Source organism: Pteronotus mesoamericanus, unplaced genomic scaffold (assembly GCF_021234165.1).
Source record: "Pteronotus mesoamericanus isolate MK-2021 breed Mesoamerican mustached bat unplaced genomic scaffold, CSHL_Meso_final contig_657, whole genome shotgun sequence".
In the NCBI taxonomy this organism is placed as follows: Eukaryota; Metazoa; Chordata; class Mammalia; order Chiroptera; family Mormoopidae; genus Pteronotus; species Pteronotus mesoamericanus.
The window spans coordinates 5,694,136-5,711,147 of record NW_026555229.1 but is presented as its reverse complement, the minus strand read 5'-3'; the positions used below and the strand labels follow the sequence as shown (position 1 = coordinate 5,711,147).

The 17,012-nt window shown below is 51.8% G+C and overlaps 2 protein-coding genes across 2 annotated transcripts; one reads left to right on the top strand and one right to left on the bottom strand.

Annotated features, from left to right (window-relative positions):
- Nucleotides 1–757: 757 nt before the first annotated feature.
- Nucleotides 758–11,849, top strand: PITX3 (paired like homeodomain 3). Its single transcript, XM_054581416.1, has 4 exons — nucleotides 758–969; nucleotides 10,264–10,393; nucleotides 10,533–10,735; nucleotides 11,239–11,849. Exons 2-4 carry the CDS (start codon nucleotides 10,276–10,278, stop codon nucleotides 11,824–11,826), a joined length of 909 nt encoding a protein of 302 aa, XP_054437391.1. The 5' UTR covers nucleotides 758–969; nucleotides 10,264–10,275; the 3' UTR covers nucleotides 11,827–11,849.
- Nucleotides 11,850–13,069: 1,220 nt separating this feature from the next.
- On the bottom strand, nucleotides 13,070–15,750 carry ELOVL3 (ELOVL fatty acid elongase 3). The gene is made up of 4 exons (XM_054581735.1): nucleotides 15,659–15,750; nucleotides 14,516–14,647; nucleotides 13,755–13,906; nucleotides 13,070–13,500 (listed from the first exon to the last, which is right to left on the bottom strand). The coding sequence occupies exons 1-4, from the start codon at nucleotides 15,748–15,750 to the stop codon at nucleotides 13,070–13,072; spliced, it is 807 nt and encodes a 268-aa protein (XP_054437710.1).
- Between the last annotated feature and the right edge of the window lie 1,262 nt (nucleotides 15,751–17,012).

Below are 17,012 nucleotides of genomic sequence, written 5' to 3'. Positions count from 1 at the left end.
ATACTTGGGTTTGTCTCATTCCAAACTCTGCTTTCTCCACGAAGCCACCTTCATTGGAGGAGAGAAAAAGAGGGGAGAGGGCGGAAGACAGCCCAGAAGAGAAAGAAGAGAAAGATATGAGGAAAAAGAGAAGCAGAAAGAGACAGTTCTTCAAAGTGGCAGAGCAGGGAGAAGAGGGACAAACAGCAGGAGCAAAGCGGTGGAGGCGAAAAAAGAGGAAAGAAAGGCGAGACGTGGGAGGATTTGAGCAGACACAAAAGGGCAGAGAGACAGACAGCGACAAGTGGAGAAAATCGCCCGAAACTTGAGCGGCAACGAAGTCTGAGCTATGAAAACCGGCGGCCTCTCTCGGCCCGTGCGCCCTCCCACCTGGCACCCAGGCAGCCCTATCCCCGGCACCGCTCCACTTCGCTCGGGGTGGTAGCCAGGCCCCACCTCGCCACTGGCGGGCCCCAGCTCTGTGGGGCTACACAACCCACCCTACGTTCTCCTGTTTGGCTCTGCCAAAGCATTCTTGCTGGAGCGCGGTTTCAGCCACGTGGGGAGGGGCGTGTCCCAGTTGCTGAGAAAACCCTCCGATTGGTCAGGGGGCGGGGTTCTTGGCGGTGCGCCGACCGGACCCCACCCCTGAGGGTGGGACCTAAAGATTCACAGCTGGAAAGGGTGGAGCCCGGGAAGCGCAGCTGGAAGGGGGCGGGGCCCTACGAGCGAGGCTCGCCGCTGCGGGCTGGGGGCGCCCTGGGCTTGCCATAAAGTGAATGGGCGCCGGCAGCGGGGTGGCAGTTTGCGGCGAGGCTCACTCTCTTCCCTCAGCTAGTCTGGGAGCGTCCTAGCGGAGAGGCGGCCCGGGCGCAGGGGGGCGGCCCCCACTCCGGCCGGGTGCCCGGCCCCTGGCCCCTGCCTGCCCTCCAGACTGCGGCCACCACCGCAGCCGCCGCTGCCGGGAGTCTGCTTGCTGCGGAACTCACTGTGAGTGCTTGACCGTGCGGGGGACAGGGGCTCAAGGGGCCCAGGAGCCGTGGCTGGTCGTCAGGATCCCTAAAGCGGGACTTGGGTCGGCTGAACTAGGGAACGACACCTAGGGGACGGGTCGAGACTGGGAGAGCGGACTACAGACCCAGGGCAGGAGTTAGGGAAAGGGAAATTCAGCCTCAGAACTCGAGGAACAGGAAAAAGGGAGAATCAGAGGAGCCGGAGGGAAACCACAGACAAGAATCCAGGACAGGCGCTCCGCGAATCGGGGAGTACAGTCGGTAAACCAGTACCAGAAAGCACCCTGGAATCCGAGGGTGCGGGGCAGGCAGCCAGGGAGCTAAAGGGGTTGCCGAGGCCCTGGCCAGTGGGGGGAGCTGGCGGCGGCTGCCCAGTATGGGGGCAGTTGGCGGCGCCCGACTCCCATCGGCTGGTTCTCAGACTCCAGGGACTGGGAGCAGGCGTGCGTCTAGCCGCACACGCTTTTCTTCTCAGCTGCTTCGCAGTTGCGATAGGAACCTGGTAGGGAAAGGCTGGCCGCGACCGGGTCAGATGGCCGCTGTGCGGGCGGCAGGAAAGTGGCTGGTCAACCCGAGTCACCAGGCGGCAGATCTGGCTTGTCCGACTTGGGGTGTCAGGGCCCGCATGGGTCCCGGCCTGGGACCTCCACGAAATCGGACGGAATGTCCGCAGCGCACCGGGCTGGGAGCGGACAGAATGTCCAGGCGGAGAGGTGGGTCTCTCTGGAGCAGGCGCTGTGTCAGGCAGCGGCGGACAGAATGTCCCTGGCCGAGTGGCATGTCCATTTACGCGTCAGCGCCTGCCCAGCTGCTGCGTGTACAGTGGGGTTCGCTGTAGTGTGTCGCCTCAGATCCCACTTTGCAAACTTGTTTCTGCTCCTAGGGGCTGTGAGGCTCAGGAGCAGGGAGTAAGAGTAAGGGCTGCAGCCTGGCCTTGGGGTGGAATGGTGGTTGGAGAGATTCCCTTTTTAACTCAAACCATATCCAAGCATCACCTGGACTTCCAGAATCCAAATCTAAGGAGACAAAACCAATGGTGGGGCTGCTAGTGGGAATCAAGACCAGAAAAAGAAGGAATAAACCACAAAAGGTGATAGAAGGGCAAGGAAGAGCCCAGTAAAAACCCCTACCGACCTCAGTTCCCTCACAAACTCAGAGGCAACCCCTAATTCCAATACAGTTGATCAGACACCACCAGACTTCTTGCCTGGGTGTCAGCGGGCTAAAGGTGCCTTCTCTGCAGAGAGCAGGAGCCCAGGCCTGAGGAGAAAATTGCAGCCCTTTAGCAAAGAAAACCCTGTGGTCTTGTTTCCCTTTTTGCTCCCTCAGCCCAACCAGTCTGAAAACCATTCTGGTGGCTGAGAAGAGATAGGAGAGAGACCTCAAGGTCTGGTTGGATCCAGACACTTAGATCCAACATGAAACCTATATGGGCCCCCAACTCTGGTTGGGAAGAAGATCTCAGCCCTACCCACTGCCCTGTGTGCTTTCCCTGTAGTGAGGGGAGAGCTCTGATTCCTTTGGACCCCTACAGTAACCTCCTAACCTGACCCCAGCTCTTTAACTGGACAGGTCGACCCCAGTTAGGCTAAAGGGACTAGAATACAGAGCACTCTCCCAGTCTATGTTAGTGAAGAAAACAGCAGGCCTGAGGACTAAGTTTTCATGGGGACAAGTGCAAGGTGATGTGTTTAGCAATGAGTAAATAATCTAAACAAGTGAGTCTCAACCTTTTTCAACCTCCACTCATGAGTGACATATAATACATATTCCCCTCACTCCCACCTCCATTCCTCGATTTTAAAGTTTGCTATTACCAGCTAGGACATTGTTTCTCAACCTTTTTTGTTCCTTGCCCATTTTTTATAAATGTGGACTCGAATCCCAATATCCCACCACATTCTGATACTGTTTTCAGGGCTTGTGCTCCCATTACCTTTGAAAATCACAATTATAGTGAAATGAAAGGCTCTGAGTCAGAAAAGGAACAGGGAAGGCATTACAGATGGTTCCCTGAAGACCTTAGCCTGAAGTTCTGCTTTTATCAAAAAGGCCAAAAAAGCAATGGCATAATAATGAAGATGATTGGAAACAAAAGGCATAATCTTCTCCCCTCCTTGCATAAAACTATGTAGCTGAGTGCATGCCTGAGTCATTGGCTCAAAGGGAGAATATCATGGGCCTAGAAAAGGGTCAGAGAACAGTTGGCAGGATGGGGAAGCCAGTGGCTGCTGGAGAGAGCAAACTTCAAAGTTTAGGTCTCTGGAAAGTGAGAGAGGGTGGAAATCCACAAAATAATAAATGGCATAGATAAGCAGAAGACTTGTTTGCTCCCCAAATCCTGAAACTGGAGATGAGGGGGCCTCTAAGAACTGGAGTGATATGAGCACAGGATGAACAGGAAAATGTTCCTTGGCACACTGTGGACATCCAACTTCCAGAGCTCACTTTCAGAGAGGTGGTAGAGGCAGGAAGTAGAAATGGAATCCTTCAGGGCTTGGGAGGATCAGTGCATGTCAGAGCCATAAATGGTTGCTGGGTGGAAGGGGCAAGAAGTGAAAAGAGCTCAGTCCCTGGTCTTCAATCTCTTCAGTCTGTGTAAGCTTAGACAAATTCGTCTTCTTAGAAGTGAAATGAGGGTGGTCATTCCTGCCACTCACAGTGGTTGTAAGAATGAAATGGAATCATATATATGAAAGCCCTTTGCAAATGGAAAAGCACCACAGAAACAAGAAGCATTATTGCCATTATTATGCCCAAGCTGTAGAATCTTCGCTTGGAAGGGTGGTGTCTCAAGTCCTAGATCAGCCAGATAGCATCCCTGATCCAGTCACAGAAAGATTCTCAGTGATGGATGGAATACCCGATTTTAGGCTTCAGATGCCAGCAATTACCCCTGCCCCTTTCTGAGAAGAGTTCAAGGGAGGTTCCTCAAAAGCTTAACCCCTTTACCAGGCCAAATATGCTGATCTGTTCCGTGCCTGCCTGTTGCTCAAGGATGTGAATATGGACCCCAAGACCCAGTCCAGGAAGGGAGGCAGGGGAGGCAGACAAGCTGACCTGGGCTGGATATGAGAGAAGGAAGGAGCCACCCAAATCTTTTCTTCTCCATTCACTCTAAATGATGCTTCCTAGATTGTGGGGAAGGGAAATGGCAGCTAACCTGAAGGATCCGTTAGGTCCTGAGCTTCGGGATTATTTAGAGTGTTTAACCCATGGCGACCGACAGGGATCGATGATAAGAGTGATGGGGAGAGAAAGGGGAAGATAGGTGGTGGGATGAGAGAGAGTTGATTTTAAAGAACACCTTTCCTTTCTCTTCCCTGACCAATCTATTCTGCTCGCCAGTGGCAAATAAACGTCTCAAAGATGCTGCTTTTCTGTCACTCTCCTGCCTATAAGCCTCCAGTGACTTCTGCTGTTGGGAGCAATGCTTCTCTTTAGGGGCTGGGGTGGAGGAAGGCAGTACAGGAGAGGGAGGAGCACGACGCTGCAGGCTAAACGTGGCCCATTTATCTTCCTGGTGAGATGATGTCACTTGGAGATTTGAAGAGAAAACTTTAATTTTATATTTAAATTAACATAATAACTTAAATGTGGGGTAGAATGCAAAATTTGCTTCAGTTTTTAACATAAGGCTGGAGATCGCAAAGAAATTTCATACTGGTGGCAGCTGTTTCAGGTTGTGCCCCTAGTTTCCCAGGGCGATATTCTCTCTCACTGGTCTTAGGGTTGGGCATTTTTGTTGTTGTTGTTGTTTTGTTTTGTTCTCATGGAAAAGCTGGAGATGCTCTAGTCTAGATTGTATCAAACCTGAACCACCCCCCTGTTGCCCCTTATTGGAGAACCCCCAGCCTGACCCATTTTTCTCTGATGATCTTGCATTGCCCACACTGAGGCACTAGCCAAGCTAGTCTCCCTGTTGCCCTCCGAACCTGCCACCTCATTTCCAATCCTGCTCTTTTATTTAGAAGCCTCTGCCCCTTCTCTGACTCCACAATTCTTAGCTCAACTGTGTGCTACAATCTCTGAACCCTAAAACATACCTTTTATGGGCTTCTATTTCTCTATGTCCCATAATCTGAGAACCAGACCCATGAAACCCATCATTTCATCCTGCACCCTGTTTCCCTCCCCAGCCTGCAGGCTCCTAGAAGTTAGGGGCTGTGCCTTACCAGTCTTGGAGATCTGTCTTAGAACTTACCACTCGCTGAAGGAGAGAAGAAAGAAAGTGAGGGAAGAGTCTGGAGGGTCATTTCTCTGATCCTTGATTTACCCCTTAATAAATTAAATGCATCAAATTATTGCTGCCCCTGCCCTGGCCAGTGTAGCTCAGTTAGTTGGAACATCATCCCTACACCAAAAGGTCAGGGATTCGATTCTCAGTCAGGGCACATACCTAGGTTGCGGGTTCATTCCCCAGTTGGGGCATGTATGGGAGACAACCAATCGACAATTCTCTCTCACTTCAATGTTTCTCTCCCTTACTCTCTCTAAAATCAATAAACATATTTTTAAAAATTATTGCTGCCTCCACCTGAGTCTTAGGGTTTTCTCTTGGGGTTGTGAGCCTTGTCTACAGCTGTCTTCATTTGTTCCCATTTGTCACTGGAGTTCAGCAGACCAGACAGTTTGGGTGCTCGGCATCAGCAAGGAACGTGAGGCTGTGTGCACTTAAGGGCCTCACTTCAGTTTCAGGTTTATACGATGGTTTAGAGTCCTGGTTCACACCTGTTCACCACTTGCTGCTTGCTGAGCCATAGCATCGCAACTCCACCCCCTCTTATCTTCCTCTTTATTTTGTCCCTGCCAGAAAAAGTTCTCCCGTTTAAGTTCCAGTGTGTGCTTCCTGCTCTAGGCATTGTTATTATTGCAACTTGTTGGGGGCTTTCTGGCTGTGGCCCTGGTTTACTGCTTTGGCTTTAGGCAAAAGCAGGTACATATGGCAGTTGCCCTCTCGCCATGAATTTGTGTCCCTTGGAGAAACCATGGCCTCCCCACCATGACCTCCCTGGCGTGCAAGAGCCTCTGTTCGCTATCTTAATATATCTTGAACATTTCGGTTTTGCTGCAGTTTATGACAGCGTCCTGTAACTCTAACCTGTACTTCTGAATCAGAGCACACCTATAGGCGCCCCTTCTCCTCAGGGCTAGGACTGCCACCCTGACACTGGTTGGGGGGCGCGGGGGGGCTCAGTCATGCATCCCCTGCAGGCTGTGTCAGAAAGGCTGGAGGTGCGACAGGCAGACGCTCTCAAAGCACCAGTTATCTCTTGGTTCCCTTTGACCCTGCCTGGTATCTCCTACCAGCATCAACCAAATCTTTGGCTCCGAGACTTACTGCTTGTCCCTTTCCGCTGAGTGAGGTGAAGTCCCTGGTCTCAGGCCCAACTTCCCACCTCCCTGACTTCCAGCAGTTTTGGGGTAGCTTAATCCTCAGCCAGCCTGTCTCCAGCTCAGACAACCACTTGGCGCCCCCAGCCTCCGCCTGACCAGCCCATCAGGGCACGAGTCTGCGAGAGGCCTCCGTCCCTAGCCCCTGCCTTCCTATCGCCTGCCTGGTTTTAGTGGTCTCTCCAGCTTCACAGTCGGGGCCCTTCTCAGCCTCATCCCCTCCATCTGCTGTCACTACCCCAGACAGGAGACTGAGGCTTCCTTCCTGACTCTACCAGTCCTTGGTCCCCAAAGTGGCTCCCAGCTTGGGTTACTCTACCCATTTTGCTGTTATCTAATTGACTGGGCTCTCCTTTATGTTCAGGACAGAGCGCTCACAGCGCACATTTGCATCCCTCTTTAAAATGCGGCCTACTCACCTCTTTATTCACCAGAGAAATTTTTCACTGGGAGATACAGGGTCTAGGGAGGCGAACCACTCAAGCAAGAGCAGAGACGAGGATGAGACTGTATTTACCACTCTATCCTTGGTGCCGTACTCAATGCGCAGCTTGTAGAAGGTGCCAAATAAACATATCTTCAATCAATGGGGAAAATACATACTTGGATAGAGTTGTACCCCTACCCACTTTTACACATCGTGTTTTATTTTAACCTTATAACAATATGGAAGGTAGAGAGAGAAGGGATTATGATCTCCCTTCTAGAGGTAAAAAAATATGCTCAAAGGGGTAAAGTAATTTGCCAAGAACACATAGCTAGAAAGTTGGGGAGCCAGGACATGAATCAAGATCTTTTGACTCCAAACCTAATTTGTTTGGGCTCTTCCACATTAGTTTTCTAAAAGGGGCCCCGGGCGGCTTTTGCCCCCACCCCCACCTCATCCGCTTCCTCCTGCATTCTCCTGCCATCCCCACTCAACTAAATGGACTCTCCCCAGAAGCCACTGAGTGTCGACCACTCCCCTAATTCCTTTGGCCTCCTCCTACCCCTCGGAGTCCTTAGTTCCTGGGACTGAGAGCTGAGGCTCAGAGGGGCCAGGAAGGGGTGGGGGGAGGGTGATGGCTAGCTCCAAAACAGCCAAGGCAGCTGTCCCTGTCACAGAGAGAGGAGACTGTGTGACAGTGTGTGTCTGTCTGCTTGAATGTGGGAGCACATGTGTGGGAGAGTATGTGTTTGTATGCCTCCAGCTCCAAGTCCAAGTGCTTATTTTGTCTGAATAGGGGCCCGTGTGTGTCTGCATGTGTGTCTGTCTGTCTCTGGGAACACACAGCCTGAACTCTGCTTTCTCAGCTTCATCTTTTACTCTGGTCCTTATCTCTCCTCACCCTGCCTCCCTCTGCTGAAATAAAGGGTGAAACCAAGACACAGGTACGGAATGCTGGGGGAAGGGGAGTTCAGAAAATGAGAAGTCTGGAGCGAAAGCAGGCTGGAAGGATAAAGGGCAACGGTGGGCTTCAGCTTTGCCTACAGGCAAACCCAACTGTCCCTCTTTTTCCAGTCTGGGTTGCTCCTGTGGCCCCTGGAGAAGTCGGGGGGCATGGTTTGCATTTTGAGGGCACCTTTTAAAACAATTTTATTGTTTTAATTAATTTTTAAATTAATTAATTTAATTAATTTTTAAATTAATTTAATTAATTTTGGGGGGTAACACTGGTTCATAACATGTAAATTTCAGGTGTGCAACTTTATAATCTATCTCTATACTCTGTTGTGTGCTCACCGCCTGAAGTCTTGTCTTCTCTGTCACCATGTGTTCCATCCTCTTGGGTATGTAGTAGGAGGATACTTCAGAGCACCCCTTTTTCCGGTTCTCCATTCTAAGCCTTCCCAGCTGTTTGGCAAGAGCTACTAGTTAAGGCTTCCACAGGTCCCTCCCAAGGGCATCTGCCCTCCACCGGAGCATTGTTGAACCAGCCCCAAGCCCCTGACACCTGGCCTCAGACCTGAAGGGGGAGAGGTAAGCTGAGCACCCCCGCCCCTGTCCTGACTTCTTGCCTTCCTTCCCCGATTCCTTTCAGCCTTGCCTCTTTAACCCCAGGAAAAGGTCCAAGGTCTAGTCCCCTTGGCCTGTGGAAAGAACAAGGACTGTTTCTCAACTCCTGCCTTGACCTCTGTTCCACCTCAACCTTACTTGAGAGGTGGGGGTAGGGGGCAGCTGTCTTCTCTGAGCTGGTTGAAGGGGCCATTACCATGTGCGCATACAGGCTACTGCCCATCTGTGCCTCCCTGAAAAAGGCTCCTAATAAATTCAGAGCAGCCAAATGACACACATCTCAATTTAGGCTAATCTACCGCGTTAATGACACCTTGCATAGGCTGTATTAAACCCCTATTGATGGAGATACAGATGGCCCCTCTCACCCAGCTCTTCACCGCTGTTCCTCTGTCCCTAACCTCCTCCAGTTCTCCTCTGACCTAGAGGCATCCAGAGTTCCTGAGTCCCACTAGTGTCCCTTTCCCTTCCTCCTACCAGAGGGGGCCTGGGAGAGCCAGCAGGAAAGAGAAACCTGCAGGAGAGACTTGAAGAGGAGGCGGGCTCCTGGGCAATGACAGGCAAGGTCTGGAATAGGGAGTAAGTGTAGCTGGGTGGTTTTTAGAAGTTCACATCTACTGCCTGGGGAGGGCCTGGGAGAGGTTGTGCATGAGAATGGAACGATGACTGGTAGGATCTGAAGTGTGTCTGGGCAGCCTCAAGGCAGACCAAACCAGAATGCACAGTGATTTTCAACTTTTTTTTTAAAAGATTTTATTTATTTATTTTTAGAGAGAGGGAAGAGAGGGAGAGAAACATGGATATGGGAAAGAAACATCAATTGGTTGCCTCTCGAACTGCACCAACTTAGGGCTGGGCTGAAGCCCAGGCATGTGCCCCATCGGGAAATGAATCCGGAGACCTTTTTTTTTTTTTCGGTTTGCAGGCCGATGTTTCATCCACTGTGCCATACCTGCCTGGGCTGAACTTGTTTTTGATTCTGGAACACTTTCTTCAAATGAAATCTCTCCAGAAAGCATTAAAACAAAATAAAACAACAAAAACAGACAAAAGCAGGGCTGCTCTGGTTGAAACAGATCAAAACACAGCCAGACTGGTGTTCCATCCCTGAGGCTGGCCCTGAGTTCCAGTCCCTGAGGGGGTTTCTGCGTAGGGCCCCAAAGAACACAATTTGAAAAAGCAAATGGAGAAAAAAAATATTAGATTAGGGGTCTCTCAGACCTGGTTCCCAGTTCCACTACTTAAAAGCTCTGTGACCCTTAATTATTACTGCAAGTCTCAGTTTCCTCACCTGAAAAATGTGATTGTACTTTTAATACTGATGCATTCTTGTTAGGGGACAGATAATGAGATAAAGGCACACAGTAAGTACTCATAATTGATAGCAGCGATTATCCGTATGGGAGAAATACCAGGCCTGGCTCAAAATCAAATCTGTCCCAATGGAGAGGTTCTGGCTGCATCTCAGGTGTGATTGGCTGAGAGGCATGTATAAGTTTATGGGGATATTGGACATTCATGTGAGAGGGGACTGAAGTTTTTGAGGATGTGGTGTATAGCATGTGGTGTGCAATGGTGTGGTTTTCGTTAATCCAATAAATATCTTGAACACCAACTGTGCACCAAGCACAGTTCTAGGTGCCCAGCAATGAACAAAACAAAATCTAGTGTATTTATCTGTGCATAAAACCTTTGCGTATATACCTTTTTCCCCTTAGGCTGCTGTTTTCCCATTCTATCCTAGGGCACCCCACTCAGGAGTAGCTTTATGGTGGTGGCTGAGGAAGGGGACAGTGAACCTGTGGGGAAACACTTCTGGGAACCGGATAACCCGGAGGCTTTATCCCCAGGGACCTGGTCTGTGCCTTCTCCTTCCTCCAGAGTCTTCTCTCCATGGAGTTTGGCCTACTCAGCGAGGCGGAGGCCCGGAGCCCGGCCCTGTCGCTCTCAGATGCGGATACTCCCCACCCCGTGCTCCCAGAACACGGTTGCAAGGGCCAAGAACACAGCGGTGAGAGCGCCCCCTTCTGGGAGTAGGGGAGATAACAACTGAACCCATAATAGGGGTGGAGCTCGGGTGGGAGTGAGGGGCCGATGGAGAACGTACCCCAGCCTGGGAATTCCTATGACCTGCCCCCATCCGGCCGCAGACTCGGAGAAGGCCTCGGCTTCGCTGCCCGGAGGCTCCCCCGAGGACGGCTCGCTGAAGAAGAAACAGCGGCGGCAGCGCACGCACTTCACCAGCCAGCAGCTGCAAGAGCTGGAGGCTACCTTTCAGAGGAACCGCTACCCCGACATGAGTACGCGCGAAGAGATCGCTGTGTGGACCAACCTCACCGAGGCACGCGTGCGGGTACGACGCTCCCAGATTCGCAGCCCTCATTCCACCCCGGCCATCCTCTCTGGCCATTTAGCAACTATCTTAGAAATCCGCAGCCTGTGGTTCTGCCCTGCCTGTCCCATCCTCGGACTCGACACTTGACGTCCCAAGGCCCCGGACCGCTGCCCCACACGGCTGTCTTTCCTCCAACTTCAATATTACTCCAGGCCGCGCGCTTCTCACCTCGAGACTATCGCTTTTTCTCCTCGTCATCCCTCCTTGACCCCATCCTACTGCAAGCCCCCCACGTCGCCCACGTCGCCCACGTCGCCCACGCTTCTGTTCTCAGGTCCCTGACTCCGTGTGCTCCTCCACTATCCCAATTCCCGTCTCCGGCCATCTTATCTTGTTTATCCTCATAACTCCCGGGCTTGAACCCCGATCTGGGTGACCCACCCACCAGCAGCACTGACCCGGTCCAGGACCCCGGCTCGGCTCCCAGCCCTGACAGCCTTTTCTCCCACGCCCGCCCGCAGGTATGGTTCAAGAACAGGCGCGCCAAGTGGCGGAAGCGCGAGCGCAGCCAGCAGGCGGAGCTGTGCAAGGGCGGCTTCGCGGCCCCTCTCGGGGGGTTGGTGCCGCCCTACGAAGACGTGTACCCCGGCTACTCTTATGGCAACTGGCCACCCAAGGCGCTCGGCCCGCCGCTCGCCGCCAAGACCTTCCCGTTCGCCTTCAACTCAGTCAACGTGGGGCCTTTGGCTTCGCAGCCTGTCTTCTCGCCACCCAGCTCCATTGCCGCCTCCATGGTGCCCTCGGCCGCGGCCGCTCCGGGCACCGTGCCAGGGCCCGGGGCCCTGCAGGGCCTGGGCGGGGGGGCCCCCGGGCTGGCTCCGGCCGCAGTGTCCTCCGGGGCAGTGTCCTGCCCCTACGCCTCGGCCGCCGCAGCTGCTGCAGCAGCCGCTTCCTCTCCCTACGTATATCGGGACCCATGTAACTCGAGTCTGGCCAGCTTGAGGCTCAAGGCCAAACAGCACGCCTCTTTTAGCTACCCCACGGTACCCGGGCCGCCTCCGGCAGCCAACCTCAGTCCGTGTCAGTACGCTGTGGAAAGGCCTGTATGAGTGGCCCGGCCTGTCGGTCATCCCCAAGGGCGAGGTCGATAATTCACAGCCTCCCTGGACTGGGGTCCTCTTGACTGCCTTGATCCCGCCCCGGGTCTGAGAGGGATGCAGGGGCAGCTGGGGGGAGGGAAGCGGCCGGCTCGTTCCTCTGTCAACCCTGAGGGGTGGACTGGGCCTGACACACAGTCCGCGCCCCTGGGACTAAGGCCAGGAACAGGGACCAGTTCCCCCGGGGCCAACTCACCCTTGGCCCACCTCGCCTTCTCCAGACTCCTCCTCTCCCATTTATCAGTTTCCAAGATAAATGAAATAAATGTGCACAGGACTGTCAAAGGCCTGATGTTTCAGAGTTGCGGTTGAGCCCACTCCCCTCATCTTCCCCACACGTTTAAATAAGAGCTGGGTGTACAGGAAGGACCTGAGGATCCAACTTCTAGGGCTTCAGTGCCCCTCAGTCGCTAACGCCAAGATTGGCAAGTCGGGGGGGATACTCAGAGCAGAGAGGCGCATTCGTGTTTGCATGTTTGTGTGGCAGGCCTGGGGAAGAGCGACTAAGACGGCGTTGGCCAAAGCTAGTGCTGCGGCGCCACCTTGTGATCCCATAGAGGATAACTGTAAGATCTTTGGAACTCTTGCAGGTGTCGCTTCTGCAATTTAGGAAGCCTATGACCTTAGATATGTTACTCCGCCTTTCTGTACCTGTTTCTCACTGTTCCAACGAGGGGCTTGAGCCTCTAACAGCAATAAAATTCTGGTCTGTAACAGACATTTATTAAGTGCTTACCAGGCCTAGGATTCTTATTGAGTGTCTGTGTGTGTGCCTCCCATCCTCCCATAAATCTTCTTAGACTTCTCACCTACTTATCATCCCCCTGCCAGCTGCCATCTCCCATCACAGCATACTCCTTCTTCCCCCAAATTCTCAAAATCCCAAAATCTTGCTTAAATATTTAATTAAAAATAGAGCAAGAAAAGGAAGGTTTCTATATAGAAATATACATAACTCAGCTCTGGAGATCCTTCTCAGTCCCAGTCCCGTCCTGTGGCCTGCTTGGCCTTCACATTAAAAACATAAACATCAAAATACTAGATCACACCCCGTTCCCAGGGTTTATGTTTCTGGCCTGTCATAACTTCCTGCCACCTTGGGAAACACATCCTGTTCATTCTCCCAAACCTAAACCATAACCCTCAGTGCCCTGGGGAAGAGAGACCCTGGAGCTGCTTCTTTTTTTCCAAACTTTTACTCACTCTTGGTCTTGGATTTAACCTTGGGCATTATGTAGGCTTGATAGAAGAAGTGAGCAAAGAGGATGAAATACGTCACATACAAGGCGATGGCCCAGAAGAGGTGTTCCGTCGTGGTGGTGTGACATCCCTTTTCCTGTCTCCATATGTAAGCCAGGATGATGACAGTGGCTCCCGTAAACATCTGCAGGATCTGCAGGCTGGTGATGAGCCTGGGAAACCACGTGGGGGACTTGACTTTGGCAGCCTTCAGAGTGTAGTAGGTGTACATGATGGCATGCACACCAAAGTTCATGGTCATGAACCAGCCACCTGCAGCCATCCTGTCCTTGAATCCAAAGCTTGAGAACACTAGCACTGTGCTGTGGTGGAACCAGTGTATAAAGATGAGTGGCCGCTTACGAAGGATGATGAAGGCTGTGTCTCCTGGGAAATGGGGAGTCATAGCTGGCATACCACCCAGTATCAGGACCACCCTCCGCTGTCAATGTGGGGGCACAGGGGGGATTCTCAGGGTGTGAAGAGGTGTCTTTTTGGCAGAGAATCTGAAGAGGGGTTTGGCTGAGAGGTATTGTTAGGACCCAAGGGTTGGGAAGGGACTTTCCATGTGATGGGTGAGGGGGGCTCTGAGAAAGGATGCAGTTGACTGGGTACCAGAGAGACAAAATCTTGCCACTCACCAAGTTCAATGACCTTGCTCCAAACAAAGATGCTGGACCAGAATTTGATTATGGTATGTTCGATGAAGGTGGAGAAGCACACAGTATCCTTTGATCTATCCCTGAGTACCAAGGACCCCATAAAGCCCCATGTCCTCACTGCCCCAATGATACTGAAATGGGATAAAACAAAAGGGTGTAAGTTCATTCCCAAATACCAATCTGCCCTTCCCCTTCAGCCTGGTCAGGTTACTGTCCCAAGACCTGTCACTTTCCCACCCTTCCAGGAGTCACAGCTCCTGAGATCCTGGGGCCAGTCTGATAAATTCAACCAGTAATCTAGAGGAGATGAGGGTTGGGAAAGGACCAGCTAATGCTGGAGGATGGGACTGAAAGTTGAGTTAGGGGACAGAGTTTCGGGTTGGGTAGAAGCCAATGAGGGGACAGGTGGCAGTATGGGGGAGATTGATGGGGGAGAAAATATGGGAAGGAGGGGCTAGGGAAGTTATTGGATGATCTTGGGAAAGGGAAGACTCTGGAGAAATTTGTGGGAAATACACAGACTCCATGAACACAAGAGGACTCCTGAGAGAACAGAAACTGTCACACTGGAGACTGAGGAAGAAGTAAAGAGGAAGCTGGGGAGGGGAGCTGGAGCTGAAAGAATGGGATAGGGAGAGCTGGGGGGCAACTTGAGGAGTTGATGCAACTGAGATTTCTAGAAAGCTTTTAGGGGCAGAGGGAGGATCTAGGGTGTACAGAATAAGTGAGGAGTGTCTTACCTGAAGATTGAAAGACAAAAGGACCAAAGGATGAGAGGCTTCTGCAGGTTGAAGCCCTTCCGTGCCTTCATGTAGTTCTGCCCCACAAAGATGAGCAGTAGGTAGATCAGAGCAATGGGGAATGAGATTGCCCTGGCAGGCAGAAGGAAGAGGGGATGGGCTCATGGGTGGGTGCTGGTTAGCGAAATGCCCATTTATCTAAGTGAGTGATCTGAGTTGGAGTCCCAGCTCTGCCACTTACTAGATGTGTGACATTGGAAAAACTACTTAGTTCTCTGAGCCTCAGTTTCCTTATTTGTAAAGGAGGAATAATACTCCTCTCCTGACAGTGTTAATATAGAAAGTACCTAACACATTGCAGGGGCTGTGTCCAAGGTTTTCCGGATTATTGCTCTCTCAGTGGAGCTGGAAGTGGGTGACAATTGCTGGCCCATGCCTAGAATCAACTCAGGGCTGTGGTCTAAGAATGTGGCAATAGCTTCCACCTGGCTGGATCACAGCAAACTAGCTGCAGCACACAGTCAACCCACAAACACCTCTAAGGAGACTTAGGTCAAAGCCAGAGAGCCTGGGAAAATCTTGAAGAGCTCCCGGACTTGCCTCCTTCTCCACAGCAGGGACGATGGAACACTTGGTGAACAACGTGATAATTGTGAAGGGCAGGCTGTCCCTGGACACCAGCACTATGTGTGCAGGCTCACACAGTCACACAAGGTCACAAAACACAAAGAATTATCTATAGGCTGGTGGGACTAGAGTTTAAATCAACTGCATTCCTCAGAGACCATTTCTCACTACTCTCTTTCCCCTTGGTTTCTGTCTCCTCTCACATTCTTCACCCCATCCTCTTATTTCGGCTTCTCTGCCTCTCTCTCTCTCTCTCTCTCTCTCTCTCTCTCTCTCTCTCTCTCTCTCTCTCCACCCCCCACCGCCCCTGACCCTTGCCCTTCTTTCTTCGAGACCTAATGTCTTTGAGGTACCACTACCTGCACCTCCGAGAACGGGGATGTGGAGCCAGTGCAGGAGAGCCCGATACCTTTGCTTTTTAAGGAAATCATTGCGCGCAATGTCTCCTCCACCCCCCCAATTGCGGTGATCAGGCTCGAGTCCCTGGCACGGCCCTCCCTCTTCCCCAGGTCTCACCAGTACTTTTCCAAAAAGGGCCTCAGGTTCCAAGACCTCTCGAAGTTGTAGGGCTGGAGACATTCCTCCGAGCCATTCATGACTGTGCCCATTTCGTTCTGCAGACGTTAAGGTCAGGAGCTTGGGGAACCAGGTGAAAGGTTGGGGGTACCCAGGATGCAGCGAACCTTGGGACGGGACACAATGGACCCAGGACCCAAGGAACTCCGCGGCAAGCCGAGGAGCGTAGGATTCAGGGTCATGCACTACGGTCCGACCCCATTCCACCGCAGCCGCGGCTGCGGTATATAACGCGGAATTGCACAGCGGCAGGTCCAGGCTGTGAGCGGCCACCTCCTTGCACCCCGCAGTTATCCAATCTCGACCAAGACACGCCTCCGCCCCGCTGCAATTCGCTCTCTGATTGGTCGTCCTTTTACACACACACACACACACACACACACACACACACACACACACACACACACACACACACACAGAGAGAGAGAGAACACATACGTATACAAACCCCTGCCCTAGACCCTGGCCACCCCCTTTCTAATCTTTTTCTCCCCCAACATCTCCACTCTCGCTTGCTTGGCTTAATCTCTATGGCCTTTTCAGGTACTTGGACGTGCCAGTCTTTCCCTGGAAGGGCCAACCTCAACCTTTGCTTTAGTTTGTTTTAATCCTGACCTACCTGGCAGTGAGGAGAGAGTGGAGGTGTCTTCAACCTCTAGTAACCCGACCCAGAAATGAGGGTGTAAGTCCTCCTTACGCTCCCCCTCCCCCGCCGCTTCCTTGAAACCCTGGAAAACCCAGGCCGGCGTTGAGGATGAATCATGCTAGAGAAGTAGCAGCGAAGAGTCTCTCCCATAGTCCCATGTGCCTCCTTCAGGTCTGCCTCCAGTGGTTGTGGGAGGGAGGGAGATGAATTTTAATGAATTTTATTATTGGGGTGGTTGATGTTGATGTTTGGGAAGATGGTTGTTGAGGCTGCTGTGGTTTCTTTACAATTTCCTGAATTCTTGAACTGCTCCAGCCCGACATCCTATAAGAACCCTGGGGAGAAAATAGGGTCTTCTGGCCTTCTGGGATTATTGTCTTAAAGTTTCCTGACGGCCTCCTACAGTTTATAGAAGAGGAGCAGTGTCCTCTCCTTTCTCCGGGTCTGTGCTTGCCTAATTAAATCTACTTTTTCCTTGCCTGTGTACTCAGCCCCAAAGAAATAAATATTTTTAAACTTTCAAGGCCTTACTTTTCTGTTCCTTATTTCTCTCCTAGGTTTTATGAAAGTAAGGAAGAACTACAAGGCTCAATGGCAGTTTTTCTATTTTTATAAAGATTTTATTTATTTATTTTTAGAGCGTGGAAG